Source organism: Dendrobium catenatum, unplaced genomic scaffold, assembly GCF_001605985.2.
Source record: "Dendrobium catenatum unplaced genomic scaffold, ASM160598v2 fragScaff_scaffold_1061, whole genome shotgun sequence".
Classification (NCBI taxonomy): Eukaryota; Viridiplantae; Streptophyta; class Magnoliopsida; order Asparagales; family Orchidaceae; genus Dendrobium; species Dendrobium catenatum.
In genome coordinates this window covers 767322-792600 of record NW_021319523.1, presented here as the reverse complement: position 1 = coordinate 792600, position 25279 = coordinate 767322, and the positions used below count along the sequence as shown (strand labels likewise).

The window sequence follows — 25279 nt, the reverse complement described above, 5'->3', positions numbered from 1 at the left end:
ATGATAAAAGAAGGCAGAGAGCTGAAGCAGAAGCTGGAGAAGAATGGAGAACGTTTTTGCGAGGTCTACTAGCAGAGGATCGAGCAATAGAAGCTTCAGGCATGCACAAGAGGGTATTTCACCACGGAGCCTTCCAAGTTACACCCGGCTTGGATCAGGAATTTACAAATTTGCCACGGTTGACGACAAAGCGGCTGGCGACCGTAAAGTCGGTGATGCTGAGCAGCGGGACTTTACTCGTGAAGCCATGGAGGTGGAGGAGAAGGTGCTTAGGAATCGCAGCGAAAAGTAAGCTTTTTTTTTTTTTTGAAAAAAAAAATTTGTGTGATATATATATATATATATATATATATAATTTCTTATTTTTAAAATGATATTTTGACCCTTTCGGAAAAAATAAAATAAAATCTTGAGCTGTGTGTTTCAAACAATCATGGAGTGGAAAAAGCCTGAAATTGGAGCTATTAAATTATCAATGCTATAAGATAACTATTTTCTACTATAAAATGATGGATTTAAATATCTCCATTAATTATCAATCCTCTTGTATGACTTAATTTGCTTTTTTTTCCCCTCAAAATCATTTAAAAATATAATGGTTTTGAATGAGATAATTAGGATTAATCATAGTCATTCAAAATGAATTGGATAATTGGTATATATGTTAATACGTACTCTATATATTTTGATAAGAAAATTATATATATTTGTCATATAAATTTGATAAAATATTCATCTATTTTGTGTAGGGGTAGACTTTCATTACCGACCGTTGAGGTGAGGTTCGAGCACCTTACTGTGGAGACCGAGTGTCACCTAGGAAGAAGAGCTCTACCTACACTTATTAATGCCACACAAAATATGATTGAGTCAACATTGGGCGCAATTGGTATAAGACTCGCAAAGCGAACTCGGCTTCATATTCTCAATAATATCTCAGGTGTAATCAAGCCATCAAGGTAAGCATTTTTTTGTGTGTAAAAAAGTCCAATCGTGTTATTTCCATTTTAAGTTTAAACTAGCTTGATTATTCATTAAGTTCGACTCGAGCTTAATTCTATGAGATCATCTAGTCAACTAACAAGCTAACTTATTAATTCATAAAAGAGAGAAGATGATTATAATTTAACTAGCAAGATAACAAAGGTAAATGAAACTTTTAATTACTTTTAAAAACTTTATAGTTAAAAGTCTAAAATTCTAACATAGTTACTCATGAGTTGATCATAATTAAGTTGGTTAGAGATGATTAAAAGTTGATTTGTAGCTATTTATCAAATTTAGTCTGAAGTGAATAATTAATGAGATCACTAAGGCTTCGTTTGGGACGGCTTTCTTACTGCTTCTTAAAGCAGTTTTTTAGTAAAAAAAAATTAATTTTTTTATTCTAGAAAGCTGCTTCAAGAAGCAGTAAGAAAGCCGTCCTAAACCAAGTCTAAATGCCTGTTCTAAGTGAATGAATGTTGTAGGTTGACGCTTCTGTTGGGGCCTCCCTCTTCTGGGAAGACCACACTTTTGAAAGCCTTGGCAGGAAGATTAGATCCCACCCTCAAGGTTTGTTATAATGCAAATCACAATTTATTTATTAAAAAAAAATCGTAATTATCGTTTCTTAATTACGAGTTTATACTGTTTAATTATGTTTAAGAACTGATTAATATATGTTTTAAGGTTGGTGGAATGGTCACATACAATGGGCATAAAATGGAGGAATTTGTGGTTCAAAAAACATCAGCATATATTAGTCAAAATAACATACACACTCCAGAATTAACTGTAAGAGAGACCTTGGATTTTGCTGCTAGATGTCATGGCGTTAGCGATCGTTATGGTTGGCATTTATTTACTGCATTTTTATTTATTTTTCGTTAATTTTTTCAACAACTAAATGCAACAAGGCCTAAAAAGCTTGAGGGAATTTTATTGCAGAGCTTCTATCAAGGCTTGTGAAAAGAGAGAAAGATGCGAGCATTTCTCCAAGTGCCAAAGTTGATTTCATCATGAAGGCAGGTTTTCTTCCTCTATATGATTTTAATTTTTTTTTTTAGAAATTTAATTTTAAGCGGAAATTAACTTAAAACATATTATATATCCTAGCTATATACGAGGGTTCTATAAATTTTGGCCGAACAAATTAATTTAGATACAGTAATCTTGTATCTCTAAAAATAATTAAGATGTTTCATATCTTCATTAAGTTGAGAAAATTTTAAAAATAATATATAATACTTCTGCTGAGTATTATTGCATGCTTAAGTAATAAGTGAAAAGACCCTAAAAAAGATTCGCTGTTTGTTTAGGTTGATCAAAACTTCGTCAATGAGCATCTTTCTGCAATTTTATATATAATCTGGCATGTAGTGCTAGTCGTATCCTCTCTGTTTGCTAAACAAATGTGAATTGATCTGCGTGTGTATATATATATATATAGAGAGAGAGAGAGAGAGAGAGAGAGAGAGAGAGAGAGAGAGATGGGAAAGAGACCATTTCAACTATTTGAAAATTATAGACCATTTTAGCGCAGATGTTATTGAGAAACAAATGTTTTTTATTAAACAAAGTTTTAAAGGAGAAAAAATTTTCTAATGAAACTTTTATATATCATCCAAAAATCCACTCAATCAAGCATGGATTTAAATTTAATCTTTGGGTGTGATACTTTCAAAATTAAATTTAGAATGATCCAAAATCAGATTTATAACAAAACTTATTGAATAAAATGAACTTATCGACAACAAAAGTGATTCAATCTTCAAATCTCACATACTTATGATAAAATTGAGCAACTCGAAGAGATGAAACCAATGAGGTTAATATCACCTACATAGAACATTAATACGACACATAGATTTTGAAAGAACATATTAGGATCAAGGGGGGCAATATAGGCCATCAGATAGAGTGTTTTGGATTTTAACTATATTTACCCCAACCATCTACATGAGGGTGACTTGGGATTTGGATTGGGGACGAGAGAGAAAAGTGAGAGAGCTCGTACGATTTCGAGCTTTGCCTGACCACTACATTGAGCCATCATCATTTGAAAAAAAATAGTTGAACTATTACCATTTAACCATCATCGTCGGATAGCCATTGTAGTTGGACCACCACTAATTTTGTTACCTGCCATAGCCAACTACGTCGATGCATGATCGCCATCACATATAAGGCCAATGTAAGCCATCGACACTATCACCAATGCCCTCAAACTTTTTTTGTCCACCATCATTAAATATGTTGATAGTGCACGACGTTCTTAATAAGATTGATGCATACTATCATCACAGAGGTTAATGCATGCTTGCTTCATCGCTATAAATATTGAAGCATGCCATTGCCTATAAAACAAATCATTTCGTCGACACCAATTTTGTCTACTATTATCAAGACCTCTTGGCCTCTAATTTCCTCTCCTCATAGGAGAATAACCCAACATATAATAAAGGATATCTTAAAGAAAGCTCCCATGCCATAGTGCTCTTTCAACTTTCATTATGAAATGATCTGTTTTATATAATTTATATCTGTTCTACTATAGCAACACCTTTCCAAATTATGAAAATGATACAGCCGACCCCACGTAGTGGGATAAAGGCTTGATGTTGTTGTACTATAGCAACACCTTTCCAAATTATGGAAATGATACATTTATAATCATAGCATATACTAGTGGAATCATCTTAACAGGGTGAAGCCCTATAGTCTTTCTCTCTCTCTCTCTCTCTCTCTCTCTCTCTCTCTCTCTCTCTCTCTCTCTCTCTCTTGAGATTTTCATATAAAAATGTCGATGTCTCCTATAACTCCTCTCTTATCTGTATTTATGCTAGATCGTAGTGCAAAGCTACAATGTTGAATATTTTCCCTCTATTAGTGTAAATGCTCTAACACATAAAAAAACTAATGCTTCACATAAGGATGACATCATCTATGGAAGTTAAAACATTTAATTTTTATTGCTAATGCGATTGTATGTTCAATAAAAATTTTTAGGATTAAAATTTTGAATAGAATATCAAAGTTCATTTAATATTTAAACTTATATATTATATACTGGAATATTTTTGGTGATAACAAGAGTTTTTTTTTTTCATAATGTTGTACAAAAATGTCACATACACATATAATTAAGTTTTGAGCTAGCGACTCATTAGAGACATTAATATTTTTTACATGAGAAATATGAGAAGAGAAAAAGCCCAGGGACTTGCCCAGTTGAAGTGATTCTACTAGTTTGAGTTGTATATTGTAGATGGTTAACTTCCATATAATTGAAAAAAAATTTAATACAATAGAGAAAATGACCTATAGAATATGTTTTCCATTTTAAAAATAAGGAGAGCCTTGAGATGCAAAAGTTAGCATTCATGATATGCTCAATCATTCTATATAAAGAGTGGAGATGGATGATTAGGAATATAAGCATCAACCTTGCTAGTGATGCCCAGAGTTAGCCTTGGTGGGAATTATGGGTGGTAAGAGTGTTGGTAGTTTGTTTGTGCCCAGCTTCTCTCTCTCTCTCTCTCTCTCTCTCTTTCTCTCTCTCTTTCTCTCTCTCTCTCTCTCTCTCTCTCTCTCTCCTAATTAAATCCTTCTTCTTTCTTGATTGCTCGCCCAATGTCCTCAATTTGAGGTTTATAGGGAGTTCTGGGGGTGTTCTAAGGAAATTAGTTGGACAATTTAATTTTTTAGGAAGGGTAATTACATGATATTACAATGGTGATTGAGGGCATCTGTAATGGTGGCGATGATATGCACGACGATGGTGGTGACAATAGGCATTAATGAAAGTGGCAATGGTGGGTATCATGTGTGTTTATGCTTAAAACTCTAGAATTCTCCAAGTTTAAGAGTCCTCTCCTTCAATGTCCTCTATTGGATCCTCAGGAATGTGTAAAAGCATGAAATATTTGTAAATCTTTGGATGGGGCATTCTATTTAATTCAAAAAGAAATCAAAATTGTTTATCGAATTATCAGAGTTGATCTTCTTAATCTAATTAATAATATTGTTTAAATATCTTAGTGCCTTAAATTAAGTGAACTTAGGCTTATCATATTCGTCACATCTAAGCGCTGATTTTGACTATGTATATGTATATTTATGAGTGTTTGTTAACCCATACATTTAAAATGCGTGAAAAGAGTAAAATTGGTGACTGACGATTGGCAGGTGACGCATCTCATAAGTGGTCAAACGACCTCCGATCGCTGGAATGTCAGTGATGCCCAAATATGACTATAATTTTGCTCGACAAAATTTATGTGGAAAAATTGAAGTGGATCCCAAGGCAACGATGCATGAATTTTGAAAAGAAAAGGCACGCAAATCAAGATAAGAATTGCTCAGTTTCATTCTTATGCTTTGTTTCATTCTTAGTCATTTTGTAATAATAATAATAATAATAATATTATTATTATCTATATTGATAATTAAAAATAAATAAATCATACCTTTTATCGCTGCCCGAAATCCTGCTCAAATCCTAGAGAAATTATTCTGTGCGGAGTTCATACGTAGCTCTACATCCATACTCCAAAATAAATCATGATAGGTGGTCTGAAGATGTGGCTATTCAATTGGATTTCATTTTTAATGTTTATCTCCTCTTCCCGATTGACCCTACCTAGAGGTTCAACATCCCATTCAAATTTAGTGTTTCCTCACCTCAAATGCGCAACAACAACAAGACTATGGAGACAAAACCTAAGACGATGGTGACTGGAAGAGGCTTGCGTTGGGTCAGGTTCTCACAAGAGTAGAACTAAGAGAAGGAGAAGAAGCATGTGTGCATGGATGAGTGAATTTTGGGCAGGGGGGGGGGATGTAAGGGGGGGGGGGGGGTGTAGGCGGTTGGATTTTACATGATTAAGAGGGAGTTTTTAGGGTATTTAGGTTTCACATTTTTTTAAAAATATTCTTTGTAATTAATTTTAAATAAAAATTGACAACATTTTAGGATTTACTAGTTCATGATTTAACAACTCAATACCGAGGGACATGGTTGGGTGCAGCCCATGTCTTTCTTGGCTCGTAACAGGTCAGTATACCCGAGATATTTTCTTCCCAAGAATCTAGCATCTTCTTGCTTGATGGTGAAGGGATGCAGATCTCCAGGAATGGAATATTCCTCACCATTACGGGTGTCTTTAATGCATTGGTTCAAGGTGGAAGGCACCATACCATACTCAGCAAAGTTGTTGGGTAAACCACCCACCTATTCTCTTTCACAGTGAAAGGAAATAGATGAATTCCAAGGAATCACGAATGTACTAAAAGAAAAATAGGCGCGAAGCATTTTCGTATGCTTGTCAGGGCTTGGGCTTGTGCTTTCTGCTTATTTTTCCAGCAAGTCTTCAGCTGGAAGATTTTCTCGTATGAGAAAATCACATCCCTTGATCTCAATTCCAGCTATGGTTTCATTAGATATATGACAACTAGAATCCCTTTCCGATCCGGTTCCTCCACAATCGCGGAGAACTTTGGAGCTTGTTCTGAGGAATATGGGGTTCCCTCCTAGGTTCAGTTCATGGGTGCTGAGTTGTGTGCGGACTGTGTTCCGGAAAAAGTAGCCTACTTGACAGAAAGGGTGGGCACTCTCGGCTCGTAGAGCTTTCTTTGTGAAAATGGGTTATTCACTCTGAGCATTCTTCATCAATAATACGAACATTTATCATTTAATTTTTTGTTACACTTTCCTTACCTAGTATCATTTTGGTATAAGAGTGATAGTTTTCAAATTTATGTGAAATATTTTATGTATTTAGTATTATGTTTTGGCTATATTGTTACCATTTTGTGGTACTTTATGCTATTTATTGTGTGTATGCATAGCCAAATCTTCTTTTATGATTTCTTTGATATTTGTGTTTTCTCCCTTTACTATTCACATCTTAATCCACTTCTAAAGTATTTGTTGGGCACTACATACTTTGACATTATAAAGTGTTGGTGCATCTTAGTGTTTAGAGTTTAGGGCTCATTTGATTGCTTGTAGGATAAAATCATGTTTTACAAAGCCATAATTTGGTTTTCGCTCATTTTGAATATGCCATTGAAATCATTTCTTTTTGAATTTTGAGGGATTTTAGAGGTGTTTGTTGAGTTTAAAATCTATATTGACATTGAAATATTGAAAAATCAGTATTTTTCAAAACATGTTTTCTAATTTCAAGCAACCAAATCAGCCTTAATAAGGGTTTGTTTGTTTGAATTTTTGAAGTGCTTTCCATAGCAGAAAGCTGATGTAAGTTTCAATATGAAAGGAAGAGCTTTTTTTTTTAAAATGTATTTAAAAATCTGCTTTCAGAACAAACTTTTGAATCTATTTTATAAAACAACTTTTGCTTCTTTATGAATGTGAGAGTCCAATCAATAGCTTTAATTTATTATATTTCCCAATTATATCTCCATTTGTAGCTTGCACAGTGTTGGCTTCATCTTATGATGTAGGCAGTTTCCTTTCTATTTCTTTATTTCCTTTTTTTTTCTTATATTATTTCACTCTTCTGAGTGCCAATGGTTAATCTTAAGCTTAAAAAAAAAAATTATTTGGATAATTGATGTTTTTCCTAAGTCTTGGATCAAGAGCTTAACACTCATTGAGCTTAAGAAAAGAAAAGTTATGGGGCAGTTTTCTTATTTTCTTGCTAAATGCAGGGGTTGGAAACGTCTTAAACTTTACTCATTGGTTAGGAGAAGATCTTGCATGTCGAGATATTTTATTGAAACTAGAGCCAAAATATAGGCCCATGGATTACCCTAACTAATTTGAAGTCATTTTACTTCTTATAATTTTGTTGACAGCTACTCTACCACTCATTTCTAAAAGCAACTATATATATATATATATATTCATGGTCTCTAAATTTACCTTTCAATATAAGCACTATATCATTGTTATTTAGTTATTATATTTTGAATAATCAAATAGAGACTAATCAACATTCAGTCACACTTTCTTGCCATATGATAAAAAGTCCTTTTCTAGAGTATCATTTATCATGAGTTTAAAGTATTGGCTTAAATTATATGTGGAAAAATCATTTTAAACATTATCAAATAGGGTATATGGAAAAAGTTATGTCTCATTGTCTTGTCATATAACTTCTACATTTGTTTCTTTGTCTCTTCAAGTGGCATTTAAGTATTTGCATGAATGTTCTTAATTTTCTTATAACTGCAAAAGCTTACATCAGAAATAATTTGTTTGCAGATATTGGGTTTGGACGACTGTGATAATATCATTGTAGGAGATATGTTGAGGAGAGGTATTTCAGGTGGGCAGAAGAAGCGGCTAACCACAGGTTCATCCCTTGCATATCCCACTACCCTTTCATACTTTAATTATCTTTAGGACCTGTCATAGTGGTTAAGTATGTGAGCACTATATATTTACATATTAGCAATAACATGCATGTTAATAATAGGATGCTTGAAGCAAATCAGAATTTTGTTACTTTCTTAGTGTTTTGTATAATATTTTCATTTTCATTCAATTAATCTTTGAAAGCCAAATTATGAACAATTGTATAATGTTTTCATTTTTAGTCTAGTTCCTATGTTAGTAGAAGATAGTTTTGCATTTTGAGTTTTAATATATAAAATGATGTGGGATGGTTTGTAGAATATGTTGTGCAAACAATCACAAAAGAAATAACATCACACAACAAAGACACAAAAAAACACAGTGATTTATGTGGTTCAACGAAGATGTCTATGTTCACAGGGAGGGGATGACGATTACTCTAAATTGGAGAACAATTAGGAATTACAATGAGCTCTCTCTTTCTCTTATTAATTCGCTCACACCCAACAACATTACCTAGGGCTCTTTTTATAGATTTGAGCTAAAGTAAATTAGGAAAAAACTTCCTATTTTAATCCTATTCAAATCCTAATCAAATCCCTAATTAATGTAATAATTAGGTCTCTTAAATAATACATCAATCAAATCTCCAATCAAATCCCTAATTAATGCAATAATTAGACCCTCTAATTAATGCATCAATCAAATCTCCAATCAATAATAATGAGCCATTAAAAGCGTTTTAAATAAAAGCTTATTTGAATTTGGAAATAATTCCAAATTAAAAATTTCCACCTCATAGTTCACTTCAAAAAGTGGAATATGACAAATGAGGCTCCAATATAAAAATGATTGCAACTAGATGGTTATCTACATACCCTCTCCCCCCCCCCTAAGGGATTAAATTAAGCAGTTCTTCAAACAAGTAGACAATAAGTCATGAGTCCTGCACCACTATCGTGGTGGCTGCATTACCAAGCCTATATCAATTGTACCCTTTAGATACCTAAGGATACTTTTCACAGCTTTCCAATGCCTTCTTCTTGGATCATGTATGAACCAGCTCACAAGCCAATTTCTTGTGTAATGTTTGGATTGAGAAATTCCAAAATCATACCATATCATGCTACAAGTGTCAAGTAACCATGGCTCGAGGGATTCTTAACCACTGAAGAGAACACTTCATCATAAGAAATCTCTTCCCGTTGTGTAGAGTATTACGTTACCAACCTAACCTTTTATATCACATCAGCTCCATGAGATCCTTCCTTCTTTGCATGCTTCCATTTGCACCCAATGGCTTTTCTTCCAAGAGGAAGTTTCACCAACCTCCAAGTAGTATCCTTCTGAAGATACTCTATCTCTTCATCCATAGCCTTCTTCCAAATTTCACCATCAGGAATGTCCATAACTTCCTCATAGTCATAAGGAAATTTATCCTCCGTGGTTGAAAGTGCAAATACAATGTGATCCTTCAACCAAGCTAATTTTGGGACATTCTGGCGCCTGAACCTATTCGTCGTAATAGATTTTTTAGCAGGAATCCCATTCTCAACATCATCTTCTACCACTTGATCTTCAACTGAATCAGATATCTGGATAGAGATGATCTGCCTCTATGAAGGAAATGTAGTTACATCAAATTCCAACTTATGTAGTGTATCTATGGTCCTAGCGGAACTCCCCATTTTGTTAGAGTCCTAAAGCTTTAACATACTAACCTCATCAAAAGTAACATCCATACTGATGACAATCTTCTTCTCTACCGTATCATGGAGTTTGAAGGTCTTGACTCCACGCCTAAAGCTAAAAAAGATTGACTTTTTTACTTGTAGTACTAGTTTATCATTCAGAACATGATAATAAGTTGGATACCCAAACACTCTCAAGTGCTGATATTCTTTAGCTGGATTCTATAACCACACATTCTTGTTTGGTCTTCTTCCCAATAGTTGTCTAAGGCAAATGGATCACCAATTGACAGGCATACTTTATTACCTCAACCCAATAGACTTTATCCAACCCAATATTATATAAAATACACTAAACTTTCTCCACTAAAGTCTAATTTATCTTATTTGTCACCCTGTTCTACTATGGTGTCACTCTAACAATGAAGTGGTGCTTTATCCCAAATCTTTATACACTTGCACGAATGCATCCAAAGTGTATTCACCCCTAATGTTCATATACCCCATATCCTTTTTCCACTATGAGTCTTAATCCACTTCTTCCAAGTTCTAGAAATCTCCTGTACCTCGCATTTACGCCTCATGATATACACCTAAACATATCTTGAGTAATCATCAATAAAAGAGACAAAGTATTACTGCTCGCTTAATGATGTTATCTTCATTGGGCCCCAAATATGTGTGTGAACATATTCGAAGATACCCTTAATACTGTGGATGGCAGTACCAAAGGATACACATGTCTTCTTTCTAAATATATTATATTCATACGGATTGAGCTTGCAGGTGCTTGCTCCTTTAATTAATCATTTCTTCAAAAAATCCATAAGAGAAGCCTCTCTATTATGAGCTGGCCGCATATATTATAATATAGTGGCATCATAAGAATCATCAGTAATAGCAGCCCATATAATCACTATTCTTCACTGAAGGTAGTAAAGGTTGTGGTGATTAACTCCTAGATAAACCAATGCTCCATGATATATATTTAGAAATCTTGCCTCAATGACTACCTTGTAGCTCTTAGTTTCTAAAGCCCCAACTCAAAGGAAATTCTTCTTGATTTCTATAATGTGCCTCACATCAATCATCTCTCTCACAGTATCATCATACATTTTGATGAAGATGCTATGTACACCAACTATACGACAAGATTATTCATTTTCTATTATCATAAAACGACTATCAAGATTCTTGTAGGTATTGAACCACTCCATAGCTTGACAAATGTGATAAGTAGCACCAGTACCCAGAATCCAGCATGAACAATCTAAATATAAACTCTGAGCAACTATAGATAGTGATATGTCTGAATCTTTATCATTCTTTTCCAAACTAAGATTAGACTCAATGGACACTCCCTATCCCTTCTCCTTCAGTTACGGGCAATTTTTCTTCCAATGAACAATCCCCAAATAAAAAGTACATTAATTATTCCGAAGATTGTGCCCACTATACCTTCCCTGCTTATTATCACCCATTTTCTTCTTCTCAGATATTCTAGTCGGAGAATTAGAGCCTCAACTGAATCTATCTTTTCAGACTCCTTATCCCAATACTAGAACTCATGATTCAACAATGTAGTAGTCATCTCACCATAATGTAAGACCTCCTTCCCATGAATGAGCATCATTATGAAGTGTTTTTATTCATCTAGGAGTGAATTCAATAGAAGGAGAGCATTGTCTTTATCTCCAATCTCTTCATCAAGATTCAAAAGATCTACCAATAGCTTTGTGAATTCATTCAAATGCTCATCAATTGTAATCCCATGCCTTATCTAAAACCTGTAGAGATGGTTCTTGATAAAAAGAGGATTCTCCATGCTTTTTATCAGATACTTATTCTCCAAAATCTTCTATAGCTACACAACATAAGTCTCCATCATTATCCCATATTTGATCTCCTGAGATAAGTAATTTGTGATCAAGCCATAAGCACTGGTTCATCTTAAGACAATCTCTTTCAAACATCTCTTCACACTGTTCATCACCTTCCTAAACAATCTCTAGATTCAAAGAGCACGGCACATCCATCACCTCATATCGCTACATGCCAAAGTTTCTTTTGCCATCTAATTTTTTCATATCAATTTTAATGGAATGTGTAACCACCTGATTGATCACCACCATCTCCACCGTCGAGGTGGATGTAACCATGGCTCCATCATATCTCATAGCCTCCACCAAATTGCAACCTCCTTATGACATCAGAATTACACCAATCTAGCTCAATAATCAATCAAGCCTGGTGCATTTGATCCGTCCAAACATTTCTATAAGCCTAGTCAAACCAAACAAATAGGAAATCTTCCCATTCTCAGTCGCCAAAATATTCAAAATCTGACTCTAGCACCAATTATTAAGCAAATAATCATAGTGAAAAAAAAAATCACATAACACAAATATAATAAACACGACGATGTACATGATTTGGCAAAGATGCTTACGTCCACAGGGGGAAGATGATGATTTCACTAAATTGGAGAAAATAGAGAATTATAATGAGCTCTCTCTTCCTCTTATACACTCACATTCAACAACATCCCCCAGGGCTCTATTTATATATTTGAGCCAAAGTAAATTAGAAAAAAGCTTCCTAATTTAATCCTAATCAAATCTAAAATAAACCACTAATTAATGCAATAATTAGATCTCTTAATTAATGCATCAATCAAATCTCCAATCATATACCTAATTAATGCAATAATTAGATCACCTAATTAATGAATCAATCAAATCTCAAATCAAATCAACTTAATTAGAAAAAAAATATATTCCCTGATTAATTATAATAATGAGTCATTAAAAACTATCCAAATAAAAAGCTTATTTCAATTTGGAAATAATTCCAAATTAACAAAATAATGGTTTAGAGTTGCTACATGAAATGAATAATTGGAGAAAGGGTAAAGTGCTCCTTTCAAGCATCTACCAATAATTGGGCGTTCCTAAGGGTTTAATCTAGTTAGGAATTGAATAATAGGAGAGTGGTTAAAGTGATACTTGGAGATCAACTAGATATTTCAAACTAGATTGCTTATCATTTCAGTCTCTTAGTATTACCTGATTTGTTTCTTAGTATCATTTTTTTTTTCCATTTACCTTCAAGTTTTTTTAGAAATCATTTAGACTTCTATAATTTGGGGTATCACATTCCTCTAATTCTCCTTATCATGTATTAAGGTGACAATTTCATTGAAAGTTAGTAGTGACCATTTTCTAAGCACATGTGCCTTAACTTGTTCAAACTTTTGAACTATCCATGAACTTAAATATTCTATCCCTTTTTACAATCTATTTTAGCCATTTGACATCATTGCATTTCATTCTGATGTTCTTGTAGTGATCTAATTCAAGTTGATAACTATTCAACATATTTTAGTATTCTATGATAGAATGAATTCTTTATTTTGTTGATGTTTTTTTTATTATTATTTCATAGATCAGGGTAGCATCTTGCTTCTTGGAGTAAGTTTGAAAAATAACTTCCTATATTTACTTGACGATTGTGAGGAATATGTAGTTTCCCATGATTTGTGGTTGCATATAAATTCATAATCATGAAAAAGTAATGAAGTCATCCTTGTCCCAAGCATTAATTGGATCTTTTAGATTTGGCCCCATTCTAATGAAATAGCTTAGCTTCCCTCTTTTTAATTTTTGGATAGGTTATTCCATGATTCCTAAACTAGAAATTTGATTTTCAGACATTTAGATTTTAGATTTCTGCAAAAGCTAATTTAAGGGCTATTACATTTTTGAATATGGCTTAAAAAAATTAAAGAAGATTAGCAAAAGAGAGATGATATTGGATCTAGACCAACAACAAAGATTGTAAAACAAATTATTAATTAATGCTGAATATCCCTATAAAAAAAGAGGAGAAAAGAGGGTTTACGAACCATCCAAAAATAGTGGATAGAAGAAAGAACTAGCTGATGCACTTAATGAAAAAGAAAGATTCCAAGAAAAATGGAGAGAAAGATTGAATTCCTCATTCTTCAATGTCAATTTGAGATTGAATGTACTTTACCAAGGAAAAAATGACCCGAGAAAACTATGATCTTTCTCATGTCAATAACCAATTTAAAATTAATTCAATATTTAGCAAAGACAAATATATCTATAGGTTAGCTTGATCCTATTTTGATTTCAACCAAACTTGTCTTATTATATTCAATTCTGATTAAAAAAGGTTTTAAACCATTACTTCGTCTGATGATTCAATCCAAGCTTAATTTGATCCAAAATTTGATCTAAATTTCTTTTTGAACTTTGACCATTGAGTTGAACTTAGATCGATCTTTTGACCTTTTTTTGCCAAGCTAATCTTTTTCAACTTTTTAAGGATTAAATTCTGCTTGATTTCATTATCATATTTTTTTCTTTTGGGTAGATTAGTTTGTATTACTATATATTAATAATGTTTTTGGCTATTCATGTAGCATTCCTTACCTTCTATGTGAAATTGAATTTTCACAAAAGTTAATTTCAAATAGAAAACTTTATACGTAAAAAAATATTAGTGATTTTAGTTTCAAAATATTTATCATAACTTGTCACATCCTAGGCCTTGAAGGCGGTACACCGTGCCAAAATAGGACTCGAAGAAGGGATAGGAAGACTTGTTTTATACTCACAAGAAGAAAAGTGCATAAATCAATAATATAATAAAATATATCAGAGTAACTAATATAAGAGAAATTGAACTTTAATTTAATTCCTATGAATTTAAAAATAGTAAACCAATACAAAAGGACTACTACAAGCAAATGAAATGTAATAGAAATATATAACTTCAAAGAAAATACAAAACCATCAAAAGGAAATGCCAAAATGACCTGAAATACAAAAGTACCCAATTCAATGCTACTACTGATAGATCTACTTCTAAGACAGCGATCCACCTATCGCTCCAACAGGACCTGCTATAAACAAAAGTAATTATGGGTGAGTTTTATAAATCAAACTCAATAAACAACTTCTATTTATTAAAGTATAAATGACAGGAATGGGGCATGCAGTGTGACCAAATCAACAAGTAGAAGTAGAAATCAACAATCATTATATTCATGCAATAATATCATGTTTCGTGATTCCTACAATAATTCTAGTATGCTACTATTGCAAATGTGAATGTCAACCTGTAACTAATGCAATTTTTATTAGATTTATGCATATAAAATCGTGCTTATATATTATCATACCATTATATGACCCATATGTCAATCATCGCTCAACTCATATCCAATTTTATATCTATAGTTGACTTAATCAAACATCTTGCACCACGAAGGTAAACACAAACCCAAGAAAATTCAATGATTTTCTATAGATTCATCACTATGAGGGTTCCACCAACCTAAACTCTATTGCACCATGCATATAATATTCCAAATTTTTCATAAGCACTTTTCAACAGGTGTTATAGTTTCAATATGATGAATGTTATTCATAATAAGATATAATTTATAGATATGATATTTATTACATTCAATAGGAGTACGTTCATGAAAACATGACTTATAAAAATTGATATATAGGAGTTTTATAGCATTAAATTAATTATTTATTTATGAAACTTTCTAGTTCATTATGAGCATGAAAAGATATTTACAAGTGTTTGCAAATAGGCAATAAATTTCACAATAATGATAGGAATATCAATATAATCAATAATAATATAAAATTTAATGCAAATAGCACAGGTTACACCCCTACCAAAGCATGTTACATTTACTCAATAATAAATAATAGTTATTTAGAGTGATCAACAGGAAATCCAATTTAGGTTTTAGGTTGCACGCTTCACCAAGCAAAAGTTCAATAAGAAATGAAACCAAATAATAATAATCACCACTTCAAGGCATAAAGGTTGATATCCTAATCAATCTAAGTCACACCATAATCACCACATTAATTATCAAATAATATGATCCATCCTATGACCTAACTAGTCATCTTATGAAGACAAAAAATAAAATATACCTGACAAACAACCTTAAATTAATAATACATTTAAAATGTATAGCAAGGATACAAAATAATTTATATTTTGATCCATTCAAACATCATACTTAAAACTCTCTTCCAAAGTACGTTGAAGCCCATCAAATAGGTAATTCAAGGCTATACAAAACCGATGTGAATCGAATCTAGCTTCACTTTTTTTTTTTTTTGAATCTAGATTCACATTAGAAATGAAAAAAATCTTAATTAGGTGACCAAAAACGTAAGAAGATGAAAAGGAGGATGCAATATAGAAGGAGAGGGAAAGAAACACACTATACAAGAAGAAGAGGTTGAGAATGTTCACTAATGGCTGTTGTCGTGAGAATAAAAGTTAGTGTCGAGGAGGAAGATGTTCAACGGCTACATAGGGAAGGAAAAGATGTTTCCCGCTTCAACGCGTTGTATTTTACGTATTGCCTGCGGATATGGTCCGCCGGTAATACCGGGTTTTCCTGTAGTGACGGCTCTTTTCCTTAAACGGAAAGAGAAGCAATCAAGGGCGAGAGAATGAGAAGGAAAAACTCTAGAAGATTTTGACTATCATGCTTGAAGGAGGGCTTCCGTGCTTGGACCGAACAGGTCCAGTTCATAAAATAAATGAAGTTGTGATTTTTATTATAGCTAGCCTTTCATATTCATAAATTCTTAATGCGAAGTGATTTCATCATAAGTTCTATTAGTTTAATTTTTATGATTTTTAAAATTGTTGATCACTAATCTTGATATTTTATTAATTTTTCTAGTTAAATTTTATTGATTGAAAAATGACATTACTGTATGAAATGGCATGGAGATTAACTTGATTTTTTATGCAAACTATAGTGAATGAAAATCTTGTTTGGTTGTTTGAACTTGTTGCTATAACTTAGTTTTTATTGCTTAACTTGAAAATGCAGGAGAGATGATAGTGGGGCCGATGAGGATATACTTCATGGATGAAATATCGGTGGGATTGGATAGCTCAACAACATATCAAATAATAAAATGCTTGCAACAAATTGTTCATTTAGGGGAAGGCACCATCTTGATGTCTCTTCTCCAACCTAGTCCTGAGATCTTTGAACTCTTTGATGACATAATCCTTATAAATGAAGGGCATATACTTTACCAAGGTCCTTGTGAATTTGTGCTACGCTTCTTTGAATCATGTGGCTTCCATTGCCCAGAAAGAAAGAGCATAGCTGATTTCATCCAGGAGGTCATATCTCGCAAAGATCAGCAGCAATATTGGGTTGACCACAATTTACCTTACTCCTATGTCTCTGCTCAGGAGTTTTCAAATAACTTTGATAAGTTTTTTATCGGCCTCAATCACAAGTTTGAGCTCTCTATTCCCTTTGACAAAAGCAACAACCATTCTGCTTCCCTTGCGTTTGAAAAGCACACAGTCTCCTACTCTGAGCTCCTTAGTGCATCCTTTGCCAAGGAATGGATCCTTATCAAGCGCAACTTGTTTATACACATCATTAAACTTATACAGGTTTGACTTCCTTAATGATAGTTATTGTTTTCTTAAGGCTACAACAAAAACTTTATAAGGATTAAAATTTTTGCCAATAATTTCTTTTATGCAACTGAGGAATTATATGTTTTGAATGTTAATTGCAACACATCCATTTATACATCTTGTGATCCTCAAATCAAATAAGATTATCGACATATTACCACCTCACTCAATAACTGATTAAAAATGGTTGAAACTAAAACATGTAAGTTTTTTAATACATCTGCAGTGCTTCTAGTATTATATTTTATTTTCAATTAAGTTGGTGAAGATAGGTTTAAAAAAAATAGGACTATGATGATGATTTTGATGAGATTGAGAACCACCTTGGCAAACTTAGTGAGAGATTCAAACTATCATTATTTTGGAATTTAGCTGCGGCTAACATTTCCTCCATACTATTGCGTTGATTTGAAAAATATTTTGTGACATCATAACACCATCTCATCTTTAAGAATATGTCATATTTAGGCTTCTTAAATATTCAGCTAGCTTATATGATTATGATGAAACAGAGAACAACACATGGAAGCATTTTTAGTTAAGTAAATATTAGCTTATATAAATGATTGCTTCTTTCCTTTTATACTATATTTGATAGTTAGTTTAGGCCAGTTTGGAGAAATTCATACAAGAAAAAGAGTACTAATATATGATGAGGATTGAGAACTCCACTATAAAACTTTAACACTCCACAAAGAGGGGGCATTTATAAATATACATCATATGGAACCATTTTTAAGGCGGTCAACATTAGCATACATGATATTATTTTTATTTTTGACATATTTTTATGCTATTTTGCAATTTTAAGATTGGTGCAAACTTAAAAATGTAGATTATCGCGAGACTCAGAAACCCACTACAAGTTGTAAGCACTCCAAAAGAGGAAAGACGATTTGGAGATGCTCACTCTTTTTAATTAAACTAAGTTAAATACGTTCTTGACTATTTTGAATCTTAATGCATCATATTATTTGGTAATTAGAGGTTTTTATTGGTGAACAAGTTTTTAATAGTTTGGAATTTTGAATTTTAATTATTCATCGAGATGTTCTTAATAGTTTGGAATTTTGGATATATGTGAATTCAAAATTTAGATTTTTTTAATAGTTTGCATTTTTTTTGGGGGGGGGGGGGGGGGGGGGGGGGGGGTAAATTATTTTATAAAAAATTTTCTTAAGCAAAGCACAAATAAAAATCAAACCAATATCACCACAAAGGTTTGAAAATTATTTGAAGCAGTAGAAAATAAAATACTTTATCAAATTGTATAATTCTTTAAGATGATTTAACTGATTATGTGACTTTTTTTTAAAGATCATTGTCTTAGCTTTTATTTCATCAACATTGTTCTTGAGGACTCGGATGCACACAAATACTATTTCAGATGGAAACATGTACATCGGCTCACTTACTTTTGCAATAATTGCGAATCTATTCAATGGCTTTTCACAACTTTCCCTTACTGTTAGTCGGCTAACAGTATTCTATAAACATAGGGATCTCCTCTTATACCCTGCATGGGTCTTCACCCTCCCTAATTTTGTGCTCAGAGTCCCTATTTCCATGCTTGAGTCCATTGTGTGGGTATCTATAACCTACTACATGATTGACTTTGCACCAGAAGCTAGCAGGTACGCAAATTTTATTTTCTAAATGATATCTTAATGAATTAGTGACATTCTAAATTTTGATGTTGCCTCTCTAGGTTCTTCAAGCAGTTCCTATTGCTATTTTTGATGCAGCAGGTGGCTGCAGGGTTGTTCAGATTAATTGCAGCATTGTGCAGATCATTGATTATATCAAATACTGCAGGGTCTCTATCTGTGGTCATTATGTGTGTTCTTGCTGGCTTTATTCTGCCAAAAGGTCCTTATTAATGGCATATTTGTGTTCGTGTATATCAAATGAAGCCAAAAACATTTACTTTTTTATTAATTGATTAATATTTTTTTAGTAAATCATAATTGAATTCTTTCAATTATTTAAAAGTTCTAATTAAAATTTTTGTGAGTTGTAAGGTATGCAATATTAATATTTTTTTTCTTAATTCTATTTCTTTTGTTTTGAAGTTGCATTTTTGTTTCATAACACTAGGAGCAATTCCAACTTGGTGGAAATGGGGTTATTGGATTTCACCACTGACATATGGATTTAATGCTTTGGTTATCAATGAGTTTTTGGCTCCAAGATGGATGATTAAATTTGTGAGTCATCCCACCCACATATTTTACACTCCAATAAATATATCCTTTAGCCATTTTATGTTATGAAATTTGATATATTTTATCATGCATGTTTTTATAATTGTGTAATAATGATAAATACAACATACCTGCAGGCAAATGATGGTAAAAGGTTAGGTGTGGCTGTGCTAGAAAATGCTAATGTCATTCCTGAGAATAAGTGGTATTGGATTGGAGTAGAAATATATTTGGGATGTATCATTACCCTTAACATTCTCTTCACCATCGCACTAGCCTCACTGAATTGTAAGCTCTATATAATCTTCATCTCCTATCATTTAATTTCTTTCCATTGTAGATAGTATTCTATATTTTAACATTTTTATTCACATTTTTCTTCCTACAAAATAGCATTTGGAAAGTCACATGCCATTATTACTAAAGAAATGGCATCAGAGTCACACGAAAATAAAAATAAAATGGAGGATCAATCTATTTCTAAGAAGTCGGGTTCTCACGTTGCTTCTTCAAATGTTGCTGTACATTTTATAAAGGAAAATGACAATAGTAAGAAACGTTGCTCTAATTTGTTTCATCTAATTTTAAGATGGGTCATGAAAGTGATGTTGCCGCCCTTTTGTATTCAATTGTAATTTTCGTTGAATTGTTTTATGATGCATAATAATAAGATTGTTATTCATGTAGTTAGTGGGCTTTTTCCAAAAAAAGGAATGGTTCTTCCATTCACTCCTCTAAGCATATCATTTCATGAAGTAAATTACTACGTTGATATGCCAAAGGTGAGTCTTTTTTAGCAAATGTTTTATTTTGTTCTTTTGATTTTCTAAATATTTTCTAGCTTCCTTTATTTTCTTTCTAAATTAAGCAAATGCAACTACAATGTTTGTTAAAACATATAGGCATGTTGATTCAATAGTGAAGGCCATCAATGTTTTATTTTGTTCTAATTTCTCAGGAAATTAAAATTCATGAAGTCGACCAAGTCAACCAAGATCGATTACAACTATTAAATGGAGTTACAGGAGCTTTTCGTCCTAAAATTTTGACAGCTCTTATGGGAGTAAGTGGTGCTGGAAAAACCACGCTTTTAGATGTTCTAGCAGGAAGAAAAACAAGTGGTTACATAGAAGGAGATATAAGAATTTCTGGTTACCCTAAAATGCAAGCAACATTTACAAGGATCTCAGGTTACTGTGAACAAAATGACATCCACTCACCTCAAGTTACAGTTAGGGAGTCCTTGATATATTCTGCTTTCCTTCGTCTTCCTAAGGAAGTGAGTGATGAAAAAAAGATGGTAAGAACCTATTATGATTAAAAAATAATGTATAAAGTTATTTTCATGTAGGATGAAGTTTTGCTTCTAATGATTTTGTTTGGATCTTCATTGAGAAAAAAAGCACTTTCTTTTTTAGCCTCTTGGGAGAGGAGGGAAAGAGGGAGAGGAACTAAACTCAAATATTTATTTCTTAACCATATCTCCTATTGCAGTCTATAGCCTATTTATAGGTAGAAAATACCAACATAAAAAGCTACACAATGAGAAACTACATAAATCTTGGACCAATATCCAACAATCTCTACCTTGGTCCTAGATTTACGCAAAGAAAATCTATTGTTTACAAAGAACAACCCCATAGGTCTTCCCCACTAATTGCATCCATCAGACGGTTAAAAAATCCTAAAAAACTGCACTACCAACATCTTGAGTTTCCTTCTTCACGAGCCTTAGCTCACACGCACCCATGCCACTTCTTCTAGGCATCTAGCCACAGTCCCGAGCCCCATGCCTCAACCTTGTACCTCTCACCCCGCGCCCTGTGCACATGTGGTCTAACTCCGACCGCACCCTATGCATATACACCCATACACATGCAGAGCCCTGTGCAATGCCTGGTCCCCACATTTACTTGCGCCTTGCACGGCCTCCATGCTCCATGCGATCTCCTCGCACACCCATGCGACACTCTTCCATGCTTCCACTATCGGCACTGCTCCTTAAGAACAGACATGCTCCACTTTAAAGATCTAAACTGATTTTCTTTCTTAACTGAGAATGATCTTCTTCATCCATTGTTAATTTGCCTCATTTATGTCCAGCCTTCAATGCTCCATCAGGATTGATTGGCCCGATAGCCAGATTAGGTCCAATTAACTCATCAAACAGAGATATAAGTTTAGAATAGTTAGGCTCCTCATCACACTTCAAGTTTACAACACTTTCAAGAAATTGCTTAAACGAAGATGGACAGAAACTATAAAGGAATTTAGGAGATGTTGCCATCTTTTTCTTTCAAACCAAAAACTACTTGTTCTCACCATGTTCCCTCATCCTATGTCACAATCAACCTAGCAACAACCGTTGTTTTCTTCTAAGGCCTTCCCCTTGGCCTCCCCTTAGCCACGGGCTTCGCCTTCCCAACCGATGCACATCTCCATGCTACCAGCGACCCAACCCTGTTCGAAGCCTTCTTAATTTGTCGTCACCCGGGTACTCTACCGGTTCACATGACTCGAACCGTCTACGTGAGCCTGTCCACAGCCCAACAACCACACTCAATGTCTTCAACCTGTACTACTTTGGTCCAGCAAACTGGCCTAGCTTAATGGTCCGACTCCAGCCTTTGTTGTGGATGTCGTGCCCACGCACCTGTCAACCCTCTTGAACCCTTTCTTGATTTACCTCAAGAACACTTTCCTCCTTCCTCGATCGGCTCAACAAGGCTCTAAATTAGTTTCTTTAGATAAGAAAACTCCTCCTCCACAACCTAGCTCATTTTCCTCGAATTGGCTCTGGTACCATATGTTAGGATTTTTAATAAGAAAGAAGCACTTTCTTCTTAAGCTTCTTGGGAGAGGAGGAAGGAGAGAAGGAGAGGAACTGAAATTAATTTTTTTTTAATTAACCATATCTCCTATTACACCCTATAGCCTATTTATAGGCAACAAATAACAACATAAAAAGCTACAAAAAGAGAAACTACCTAAATCTTGGACCAATATCCAACAGTTTCTGATGTCTTTATTTTTATCAAATGGATATAGCTTTACATAACTTTTTTTTTTTTTTTTTTTCATTTTTTGCAGGCATTTGTTGACGAAGTGATAGGTTTAGTGGAGCTCAATAATCTTAAAGATGCTATCGTTGGCCTTTCAGGTGTTTCGGGTTTATCAACAGAGCAAAGAAAACGATTGACTATAGCTGTAGAACTAGTTGTTAATCCTTCAATCTTATTCATGGATGAACCGACATCAGGATTAGATGCAAGAGCTGCAGCCATTGTTATGAGAACTGTGAGAAATACAGTTGACACTGGAAGAACAGTTGTATGCACAATTCATCAACCGAGTACCGAAATATTTGAAGAATTTGATGAGGTACCGAACTTATTTAAATTACATCATACATTTTTTATAATAAGTTGTAGCTTTAGAAATAATTAAATTCTGTATTTTCATGTGATACTTAATCAATTGAACAGTTGCTACTATTGAAAAGAGGAGGCCAAGTCATATTCTACGGACCATTGGGACAAAAAGCAAGGGATATGATTGATTATTTTGAGGTGTGCATGCTGGACAATATAACAACATATTCTTTTCGTTGAATAAAATTTGTTATTTTGTTATGTGTAATAGTATCAATTTTCCAAGGAGTTTTTGTAGTTATTTTTCTACCATGTTAAGCTTCATGAAAATATTATTCACTTTATATCATATTACGTACAATTTACTACAACAGGCTATTCCCGGAATACCAAAAATTAAAGACAATTACAATTCTGCAACATGGATGCTCGAAGTAAGTTCAAATGCAGCTGAAATAAATTTGGGAATGGACTTGGCTAACTATTACAAAGCATCAATACTGTATGAGTAAGACTTTGCAACTTTATCCTGTGAAATTCTTATTGTTATCATATCCGTGTAATATAGCATTAATATCCTAATAAATAGCGCCAATTCATGTTTATTAACATCGATGTCCAGGCAAACTAAGGCAATGATCAAAGAATTAAGCAAACCATCTCCTGGATCAAGAGATATCAATTTTGCAACTTTATATTCACAATCTATGTATGAACAATTTAAATGCTGCCTTTGGAAGCAATGGTGGTCATATTGGAGGAGTCCTGATTACAACTTGGTCAGATTTTTATTCACTGTCAGTACAGCTTTCCTCTTGGGATCTATCTTTTGGAATGTTGGGCACAAGCGGTAAATCTTTCATCTAATCAAAATGAATTTGAAGTACTATTGGCTTTTCTTTTAGATTAAAATGTGTTTCATAATTATTAGATTTTGCATTATTGATCACATGTTTAGGCTTCGTTTGTGACGGTTTTCTTACTTCTTCTTAAAGCAGTTTTTTAGTAAAAAAAATTAAATTTTTTATTCTAGAAAGCTGCTTCAAGAAGCAGTAAGAAAGCCATCCCAAACCAAGTCTAGTTTTAAATATCTATAGACTTGCAATATTGGTTTTCTTTTGGTGTGACTTAGGGAGGATGCAAATGGTATCAGAACTGTTATTGGATCCATGTATGTAGCTGTTATGTTTATAGGCATTACAAATAGCACGACGGTCCAATCAATTATAGCAATTGAGAGGACTGTGTTCTATCGAGAAAGAGCTGCGGGCATGTATTCTGCCTTACCTTACGCTTTAGCTCAAGTAAGAGCTACACCATTAATACTTTCTAAGAATAATTAAATAAGAAGAAAAGAAATTTATGTTTTAATTTTATTTTTTTCTGTTGTAGGTGATTATTGAAATACCATATGTATTCACCCAGGCTTTGATTTATATCAGTATAATATACCCCATGATGGGTTTTGAATGGACGATGGCAAAGTTTATGTGGTTCTATTACATCTCCTTTTGCTCATTCCTCTACTTCACATATTATGGAATGATGACTATTTCATTCTCTCCAAATCCACATGTTGCGATCATCTTGGCTTCTATTTTCTATTCATTCTTCCAACTTTTCTCAGGCTTTTTCATCCCGAAACCAGTAAGTATTTACTATCTAAAATTTCATTTTATGATTAGTAAATGCCTCAAACTAATATTTGATTGCAGAAAATTCCAAGGTGGTGGATTTGGTACTACTGGATTTGCCCAGTAGCTTGGACTGTTTATGGGTTAATAACGACTCAGTATGGTGATTTAGATGATATAATTGAAGTGCCTGGGCAGATGAAGCAGCCTATCAAAACTTTTGTTAAGGAATACTTTGGTTATCACAGGGATTTTATGGCAGTTGTTGCTGTAGTACTTCTGCTCTTCTCTTTTCTTTTTGCTTTTACGTTTGTTTTCTGTATTAAGAAATTAAACTTCCAAAAGAGGTAAAATCAAAAGAAAGGCATTAGAGATCTTTAAACATTATCAATGAATGAATTTAATATAAATTAAGAACATAATTGTGTTTTTTTTTTTCTTTTGACCCGCTCTGCATCTTTAATTTATGGCTTAATTTTATTGTAATTATAATTATATTAGAATAATATGATTCAAATTCTCCATCAATATAATTCATCATCACAATTATTAT

The 25279-nt window shown here is 33.3% G+C and overlaps 1 protein-coding gene across 1 annotated transcript; it reads left to right on the top strand.

Annotated features, from left to right (window-relative positions):
- LOC110103047 (ABC transporter G family member 42-like) lies at positions 1 to 25077 on the top strand. The gene is given in 22 exon segments (XM_020831593.1): positions 1 to 92; positions 756 to 959; positions 1470 to 1554; positions 1672 to 1831; positions 1930 to 2010; positions 4789 to 4809; positions 6190 to 6201; positions 8196 to 8303; positions 16907 to 17490; positions 18835 to 19151; positions 19226 to 19386; positions 19615 to 19724; positions 19859 to 20039; positions 20361 to 20503; positions 20680 to 21021; positions 22812 to 23102; positions 23207 to 23290; positions 23467 to 23600; positions 23715 to 23942; positions 24225 to 24396; positions 24485 to 24739; positions 24808 to 25077. Coding segments are annotated over 22 exon segments (4035 nt in total).
- Positions 25078 to 25279: the final 202 nt, after the last annotated feature.